This window comes from Globicephala melas, unplaced genomic scaffold (genome assembly GCF_963455315.2).
Source record: "Globicephala melas unplaced genomic scaffold, mGloMel1.2 SCAFFOLD_836, whole genome shotgun sequence".
NCBI classification, from domain to species: domain Eukaryota; kingdom Metazoa; phylum Chordata; class Mammalia; order Artiodactyla; family Delphinidae; genus Globicephala; species Globicephala melas.
The window spans coordinates 1,287-10,551 of NW_027207964.1; the positions used below are offsets into that span (position 1 = coordinate 1,287).

Consider the following 9,265-nt stretch of genomic DNA (forward strand, 5'->3'; position numbering starts at 1 on the left):
GCAACGTATGTGTCCATCAACAGATGAATGGATAAAAAAGTTGTGGCACATATATACAATGGAATATTACTCGGCCATAAAAAGAAACAAAATTGAATCATTTGTACTGAGGTAGATGGACCTAGAGTCTGTCATACAGAGTGAAGTAAGTGAGTAAGAGAAAAACAAATACCGTATGCTAACACATATATATGGAATCTAAAAAAAAAATGGTCATGAAGAACCTAGGGGCTGGACAGGAATAAAGACGCAGACCTACTAGAAAATGAACTTGAGGACACAGGGAGGGGGAAGGGTAAGCTGGGACAAAGTAAGAGAGTGGCATGTACATATCTACACTACCAAATGTAAAACCGATTGCTAGTGGGAAGCAACCACATAGCACAGGGAGATCAGCTCGGTGCTTTGTGACCACGTAGAGGGCCGGGATAGGGATGGTGGGAGGGAGGGAGATGCAAGAGGGCAGAGATATGGGGACATATGTATATGTATAACAGATTCACTTTGTTACGAAGCAGAAAGTAACACACCCTTGTAAAGCAATTATACTCCACTAAAGATGTTAAAAAAGAAAGAAAGAGACATGTAGCACAATATTCACTGCAGCTCTATTTACAATAGCCAGGACACGGAAGCAACCTAAATGTCCATCGACAGATACATGGATAAAGAACATGTGGCACCTATATACAATGGAATATTACTCAGCCATAGAAGGAAACGAAGTTGAGTTATTTGTACTAAGGTGGATGGACCTAGAGTCTGTCATACAGAAAGAAATAAGTCAGAAAGAGAAAAACAAATACCATATGCTAACACATATATATGGAATCTAAAAAAAAGAAAAATGGTTCTGAAGAACTAGCGACAGGACGGGGATAAAGACGCACATGTAGAGAATGGACTTCAGGACCCAGGGAGGGGCAAGGGTAAGCTGTGGCGAGGTGGAAGAGTACCATTGACATATATACACTACCAAATGTAAACTAGATAGCTAGTGGGAATCAGCCGCATAGCACAGGGAGATCAGCTCGGTGCTTTGTGACCACCTAGAGGTCTGGGATAGGGAAGGTGGGAGGGAGGGATATGCAAGAGGGAAGAGATATGGGGGCATATGTATATGTATGACTGATTCACTTTGTTATAAAGCAGAAACTAACACACCCTTGTAAGGCAATTATACTCCACTAAAGATGTTAAAAAAAAAAAAAAAGAAAGTGTCATGTACCACAATGTTCATCGCAGCTCTATATACAATAGCCAGGATATGGAAGCAACCTAAATGTCCATCGACAGATACATGGATAAAGGACATGTGGCACCTATATACAATGGAATATTACTCAGCCATAAAAAGAAACAAAATTGAGTTATTTGTAGTGAGGTGGATGGACCTAGAGTCTGTCATACAGAGTGAAGTAAGTCAGAAAGAGAAAAAGAAATACCATATGCTAACACATATGTATGGAATCTAAAAAAAAAAGAAAAATGGTTGTGAAGAACTAGGGACAGGACGGGAATAAGGGCGCACACGTAGAGAATGGACTTCAGGACCCAGGGAGGGGCAAGGGTAAGCTGGGACGAAGTGAGAGAGTACCATTGACGTATATACACTACCAAATGTAAACTAGATAGCAAGTGGGAATCAGCTGCATAGCACAGGGAGATTAGCTCGGTGCTTTGTGACCACCTAGAGGGCTGGGATAGGGAGGGTGGGAGGGAGATGCCAGAGGGAGGGGATATGGGGATATATGTGTACATATAGCTGATTCACTTTGTTATACAGCAGAAACTAACACACCATTGTAAAGCAATTACACTCCAATAAAGATGTTAAAAAAATTGTTCTGATGAACCCAGGGGCAGGACAGGAATAAAGACGCAGGCATAGAGAATGGACTTGAGGATACAGGGCGGAGGAAGGGTAAGCTGGGACGAAGTGAGAGAATAGCATTGACATATATGCACTACCAAGTGTAAAGTAGATAGCTAGTGGGATGCAGTTGCCTGGCACAGGGAGATTAGCTCGGTGCTTTGTGACCAACTAGAGGGGTGGGATAGGAGGTTGGGAGGGTGATGCAAGAGGGAGGGGATATATGCATACATATAGCTGATTCACTTTGTTATACAGAAGAAACTAACACAACATTGTAATGCAATTATAGTCCAATAAAGTTGTTAAAAAATAAATAAAGAGTTTCAAGACAGATAATCCTAATCTTACGTGAACACTGCCAGAGGATAGCAAAGAGGGACTTTTGCCCAACTTAGTCTATGAGACTAGAAAACCTTGACCCTGGAACGAGCAAAGATGCTATGAGGAATGAAACATCAAGTCAATCTTCCTCGTGAACCGAAGACACAAAAAATTCTAAGCAAAACTTTAGCAAACTGAGCCCACCAGTGTACACAAAAGATGATACGCCATAACTAAGTTACATCTATCCTAGGAGAGCAAATCTGGTTTAACATTAGAAAAACTATAGATGGAAGGGGGCATGAGAGAGGTTTGTGTGTTGCTAATATATTCTGCTGTTTGCTCCAGGTGCTAACTGGATGTTTATGTTTAGTTTTTGGAAACTCACTAAGATGTGTACTTCACTAAAGATTTCGAAAAAAAAAAATCTTATAAATAACCCTCACTGTGTTAACAGATTAAATGATTAGAGTCTTGATCATTTCAGTGGAGGCCAAAAAAGTATAATCCTATATCTATTCATGATTTTTAAGACAATCTTATTAAGCTAGAAATACAAGGGATATTCCTTAATCTGATAAAGGGAAAGAAAGAATGAGAAAAGAGAGAGAGAACGGAAGAAACAAAAGAGAGAAGGAAGGAAAGAAAGAAAGGAAGGAGAAACAGAGAAAGAATTGAAGAATTAAAGCAAACAATGAAACACAGCAAGCCCATTTTAATATGGAAATGTTGGCATCATTCTGTTTAATATTAGGAATAACCCAAAGATGCCCAATTTTGCAGTCTCTATTTTACCTTGTAGTGGATGTCCTAGCCAGCCAGTAAGAAACTTGTAAGTTGATTACCTTACTTCCGTTACTCATAGATTCACAGAAGACTGTGCACCACTTATAGGCACATGATTAGATATCACAGAGTTTAGCATGGTGGCTGACTTTGAGATCAATATATAAATATATATATATATATATATATATTTTTTTTTTCCGGTATGTGGGCCTCCCACTGCTGTGGCCTCTCCCGCTGCGGAGCACTGGCTCCAGACGCGCAGGCCCAGCAGCCATGGCCCACGGGCCCAGCCGCTCTGGAGCAGGTGGGATCCTCCCGGACCGGGGCACGAACCCGTGTCCCGTGCACTGGCAGGCGGACTCCCAACCACTGCGCCACCAGGGAAGCCCCCGAGATCAACATATTTTTTAAAAAGCCAAGTGGAATTCTAGAAATCAGATACAGATAGAAAATGTTATTGTAACCAGATATCAAGCACCAGAGCAACAACATTCCAGAGTTCTTGGGATAAATGCAATAAAGGATGTACAAGATCTGAACGTACAAAAGGTAAAGCTAAATACTAAGCTGAGAGATTCCAACATTAAAGAAGACCCACAAAAATAGACAGCCATCCCATGTTGGTGACTAGGAAGGCTGGATATCATAAAGATAGCCAATTCTCTCTTAACTGATCCACAGATTCAATGAAAATGCAATCCAAATCTACCGCAAATGAGTTTTCAGGAAACATGTCATGCTGATCCTAACATTTATATTTTAGAATTTAGGAAGGGCAAAAGGCGAAGAATAGTAAAGATAAGCCTGGAGATGATGAATAAGGTGTGAAGACTTGTCCTACCAGAGATCAAAATGTCTTACCAAGAGATAAAAATTAACACAGTGTAGTACTGGCACAGGAATAGACCAATTTATCTGTGGAACAGAACAGGGAATTCAGAAACAGAGACACACGAATAAAGACCAAAATGACTCCAGACAGTGCCAAATGTTCCCTGGAGATGCAAAATCTGACTGTGAATTACGAACCCCTGCCTGAGAATCCCTGACACAGGAATACGGAGCGACCTTAGAAACACACGCTGAATTTTGTAAAAGTAAGTTACAGAATACCAAGGACGTGTGTTTAAAAGGCATGCGTGTACAGTATTTCACATCCAAAGAGAGAACAGTTCGGGAAACAAGGTTTGGAAAGCACAAAGCTCTACTTCACTTCCGGAGTTAAATGGCCGGCCGCCCAATAAAGCCAGCGAGAGGAGAACTGGGAGGGAAGCGACGAGTGGGGCAGGACTTTGGTCAGTGACCTTCGGATGAGCTTGAAGCTCATTGGTCGCTGGCCATAGCAGTGGGAGGTGAAAGGCAGAGCTGGAAGCTCATTGGCCTTTGAAGGCAGAGCGGGAAAGGGAGCGAGAGCTGAGGCTTCCTTCAGGTCTCCTGTCCCAGCAGATTGATTCTGACCTGGTGGAGGCTGGGGTAACCACAGACTGGCATCAGGAATAGGACCCTCATTCTCCACACCTCTTCTTTCCTCCCTCCCTCCTGCTATGGATCCCCAACCCCTTCTCCTCTCCTCCATCTCAGCCGGGTACCTCATGTCCCGCCCCACCCCACCCCCACCCCCACCCCCACCTCCCACTCCACACCCAACCCCAGCCCCCTTGGCTGAAGTCCTGTGGGACGGACGACCGCTTGCTGAGGCCTCCTGACACCTGGCCTCTGGCCCCTGGGGCAGGGCTTATGCCCCTCCCTTTGATTCTGAGGTGGGTGTGGCAGGCAATGGTCTGGCAGCCTGAGAGGAGGTGGTGCACTCTGGGTGCGGGAGGAGGGGAAGGTGTGCTCAAGCGTGATTGGTTTTTTTTTTTTTTTTTTGCGGTACGCGGGCCTCTCACTGTTGTGGCCTCTCCCGTTGCGGAGCACAGGCTCCCGATGCGCAGGCTCAGCGGCCATGGCTCACGGGCCCAGCCGCTCCGTGGCATGTGGGATCTTCCCGGACTGGGGCACGAACCCGTGTCCCCTGCATCGGCAGGCGGACTCTCAACCCCTGCGCCACCAGGGAAGCCCAAGCATAATTGTTGAAGTTTGGAGAGGAGCATGGAAGATTGTTGGGAGGCTGTGGAGGGAATGCACGGGTTTGCATGAAAGCAGAGAGGGTGTGTTGGTGCAAGAGAACAATTAGTGTAGTGAGGAGTTGGCTTTTGACTAGATCAGGGTCTGGCATTCACTAGGGGGGATCAACAAACATCTACTTGATAAATAATTGAGGGAATTAATGAAAATAATGATTGAAACAGGGGCTTGAGATCCAGCAGAATATGATTTCATGAGATGCAAAGGGGTGTCAGTTTAAAGAGGGAGCAAGAGAATAATTAAGATTTCAATGGGGTGCAAGAAAAAAAAATCGGAATGGAAGGTGAGAGGAAGATTGAATGTAGGGCATACAGGAGACTAATAATAGAATTGAATGCAGAGGGGCATAGAATCATGAGTAGGGAGTGAATGAATGCAGGAGGTTAGGAAGACAATTGTGGAAGTGGATGCCAGGAATAATAGCTGGGCATAGCAGAATACAAGATGATACATGAGAAAGGGAAGTAGTAATTGTTGAAGGGGGCGTGAGAGTGCATGTGCATGCCTGTGAAGGGTGTCTATGTGGAGTGAAGGTAGGCAGAGAGACTAGTAATTGGATTGAAAATATACAGAACCCATGCCCAGAGTTTCTTGCAACCTGCCTATGCGTGAGTGGAGCGCCCTGGGAAGGAGGCTACACGAAGTAAGAAGGGAGGGTACAATCTCATTTCAACGGTGAGCTGGGTGGAGAAGAATCCAGCCGCCTCAGATGGGGCTTTCCAAGGGCAGAGGAAGTACGTTGTGGGTAGGGGATCATGTGGCCACCCTGACCTCCACTCCTTGCTCTAGAACCATGGATCCCAATGAAATGCCTGCTGTGCCCTGCGGCCCCCCTGACTCCACCACTGGACTTGAGACCGGAGCCCCATGGGGGATTGAACCTGGCCCCAGAAGAGCTAAACGTCGCAGAGCCCGCTGCCACAAACACGGCATCACTGCCCAAGTCAAGGACCAGGAGCACTACTGCCTCTTCAAGGTCTGCGAGTGTCACAAGTGTGCCCTCTTCTCGTGAGTATGGTGTCTGACAAGGGGAGGGGAGTGGGCTCCTCTAAAGGTGACTGACTTTAGACCTGCAATCGCCAACTTTAGGGAACACTGCAGCATCTTGCCTGCTGAGAGTACCTTGAAGTCGGAGCAGGGGCCACTCCGAAAGAGGCACCTGACTGAAGGACTGATAAGGAGTGGGACCACCTCTCCCAAAGCTCACAGTCATGTCAACAAGTTGGCCATTCAAGCAGGAGTCCCCAGTGAGTATCTCTGGCCAGGGAGGGTGTCTGAGTTTTGGGTGTAGGGAGCATGAGTACTTCTGTCACCAGTCCTACCACCCAATTTCGATGTGGCTTTGGGCAAGTTACTCCTTGGGCCTTAGCTTCCCCAACTATAAAACCTCATCAATATTATCTACCAAGTGTTGGTGGGCTGGAGACATCTGGGGGGGGGTGCGGTCAAAAAGGTCCACAGTGGGATGAGGCCTCAGATTGGGTGGGAGGTAGAGTCGGGGGGAGACGGTCAGGGAGAAAGGCTCACCTAAGCTGTCCCCAGTCTCTCACAGTTGGGAAGGAGAACATCAGCTTGAGGCCCACCCCTGTGCAACCCCTGGGGAGGAGTCTGGGGCCAGTGTGGGAAGCTTCCACCTCAGCCACTGCCCAGACCCCTTCCTGTGTCCTGAAGACCTGGGTACCATCTCTAACCCTACTGCAACTTGCCATATGACCCTGGGGGGAAAAAAATACTTCTCTCTGGGTCTCATAGTCCCCAGTCCCAAAATGAAGAGTAGGACTAGCTGGTCTTCAAGGTCTTCCCAACTCTGACATCCTGGGCTCCTATCGTTGTCCTAAAACATGCCCACATCTCCTTTCCATGGCCGGCTTGGTCCCTGACTCCAACCTGTGCTCTCTGCTCCTGCAGGCAAGCTCCCAAGGAGCTCTGCTGATCGGTCTGGCCTCGGAATCTTTGTCTCTGTCCTGGACTCCAGCACCCTTGAAGAAGCAACTAACAATTTCTCTTTCCAGGAAGACACACAGACCCCCTGCCCTGCCCAGCAGGTGAGTAGAGTGAGAAGGACCATGGAGCTAGTTGTATATTTTGTTATTGAGTGCCCAACCTTCTGGTTAAGGCCATGGCAGCAAGAAAGAGGAAGTGAAGGCAGTGCGGTGCAAGTGGAGGAGGAGGAGGAGGAGGAGAAGGTGGCATCTCAGACTATGGGGCAACGACAGAGCTCTCCCAGATTTGCCATTTCCAATTTGTGAGACTTTGGAAAAGTAACTTTACATCTCTGAGCCTCTATTTTCCTATCAGTGTACTGAGAGGGGACAATATTCTACACCTATAACATTGACAAGAGGACTAGCACAAGGCCTGCCACATAGCAGGCCTTTGACAACTGGAGGCTGTTATTCCACATGAAACAAATCGATGGGATAGAAGCTCCTGCTGAGAAGGGGGGCCATGATGGTGAGGCCCACCATCTCACCCAGGCGAGAGTCTAATAACCGTCAGAGAAAAGTTCCTGGAGATGAGCCAAGCTGGCCCTTCAAGTGCCTTGGGAAACTTGATTGGGGAATATGGAGGCAAGAACCAGTCCTTGGACAGGGACAGTAATCACGTCACTCCAGGTGCCTTGAAGATTAAAACACAGACACCTCTGACTTCCCATAATCTTTACTGTTGCCTTGGGAGTTTTGAAAAAGCTGGGAGGAATTAGTGTCTCAGGAAAGATATAGAAAAAGAAAGGTACAGAAAAGAAGACAGTCCAAGCAGGGGAACGGACTTGTCCAAGCCACAACGACTAATGGCCAGCTGGCATTCAGACTCCCACATGCAGATATTGCAAAATCCTTGCTCCTCTCTCTCCACTGGTAGTATGTGCCTGCCAGAGGGGTAAATCCCCTGGCTTCTCCTTTCCTTGTTCCTAGATGCTCAACTCTGATCCTCCAGCCCTGTGCCACCCTTAACCCCCTTCTACTGCAGCCACGGATTCTGGGGAAATTGTGGGGTCCAGAACCCTGGCAGGGGCCAAGCTTAGTGAAGGAGAAGAGCAGAAGGCCTCAGGGTAGCTGGGGACTGAAGGGGCACGGGGGAGGTGTGGGTTCCCAGCTCCCATTCTCTCACATCCTTTGCTTCGCAGGCTCCCAAAGCTTCCGACCAGGTCTCGGTTTCTGCCTCCTCAGAGTGGCAGCGAAAACTGGAAGCGGCCGAGGCTCTGCTGGCTCTGAGAGAATCTTCCCAGGCCCCTTCTGGCTCCATCTCTGTGCTCCAGCCCTGAGTTGCACCAGGTAGCCTGGTCTTTGAAAGGAGAACATGGGGTTGGGGATAGTTGGGAAATGGAGGCGGTTGTGTTAAGCAGGGCCTGACTGGGAAGTCAGAGTAGGAGGGGGGGTGGGGGTTGAACCTCTTTGGGCCCAGGCAGCCAAGCTCCTCAGTCTGACTCTTGAAGTGGCAGTACATGGTTGTTCAGTGAATCATCGGTTTATCGAGCATTGTGCTCAACACCAAATGTCCAGTGCCCTGATGTCAAGAAATAAGGAAACCAAGTCCCTAAGAGTAGCAGGGACCTACCCTAGGGCATGCAGCATATCAAGTGGAAGAACCAGGTCTCCTGATTCCCGGCCCAGGACTTTCTATCCAGACCCCTGAAGTCTGCTGTGACCTGGGGAGGACATACATAGGTGGCAAGAGCCTAGTGCAGAAGGAGATCTGGTTCCTGCCTTCAGGGAGCTTCCAGTCTCAAGGTGGAGCATGGATGCCTTCACAAGTCGTGTTTTGCGGCTGTATCTCACTGATGAGCCTGGGGAGGAAGGACTGGAGGCGAGATAGACACCTGGGGAGGCTGAGAGGGAGGGCTGGGCACGACCAGACCAAAATGGTGCATTCGGTATGGAGTGTGAGTGAAGCAGCCACCCTGAAGGAACTGCTGGAACAGAGGGGATGAGGGTGGAGAGGCTACCAGTCACGGAGGTCTGGCATGCCAGGCTTAGGAGGTTAGATCAGCCACTGTGGGTGATGAGGAGCCAGGGAATGTCTGAACTAGGGAGGAGCATATTCAGAGACACTGGGCTTGACAAAAAGAAATGTGGTGGCTGTGATGGAGGGTTTGGAGGAGGCAGGACTTGAGGTGGGCAAACCAGCAAGGAAGAGTTCTGTGCAATACAG

The 9,265-nt window shown here is 47.9% G+C and overlaps 1 protein-coding gene across 1 annotated transcript; it reads left to right on the top strand.

Moving 5' to 3' along the window:
- Positions 1 to 5,906: 5,906 nt before the first annotated feature.
- Positions 5,907 to 8,378, top strand: LOC132595330 (doublesex- and mab-3-related transcription factor C2-like). Its single transcript, XM_060293216.1, has 4 exons — positions 5,907 to 6,121; positions 6,203 to 6,360; positions 7,022 to 7,158; positions 8,241 to 8,378. The coding sequence occupies exons 1-4, from the start codon at positions 5,907 to 5,909 to the stop codon at positions 8,376 to 8,378; spliced, it is 648 nt and encodes a 215-aa protein (XP_060149199.1).
- The last annotated feature ends 887 nt before the right edge of the window (positions 8,379 to 9,265 follow it).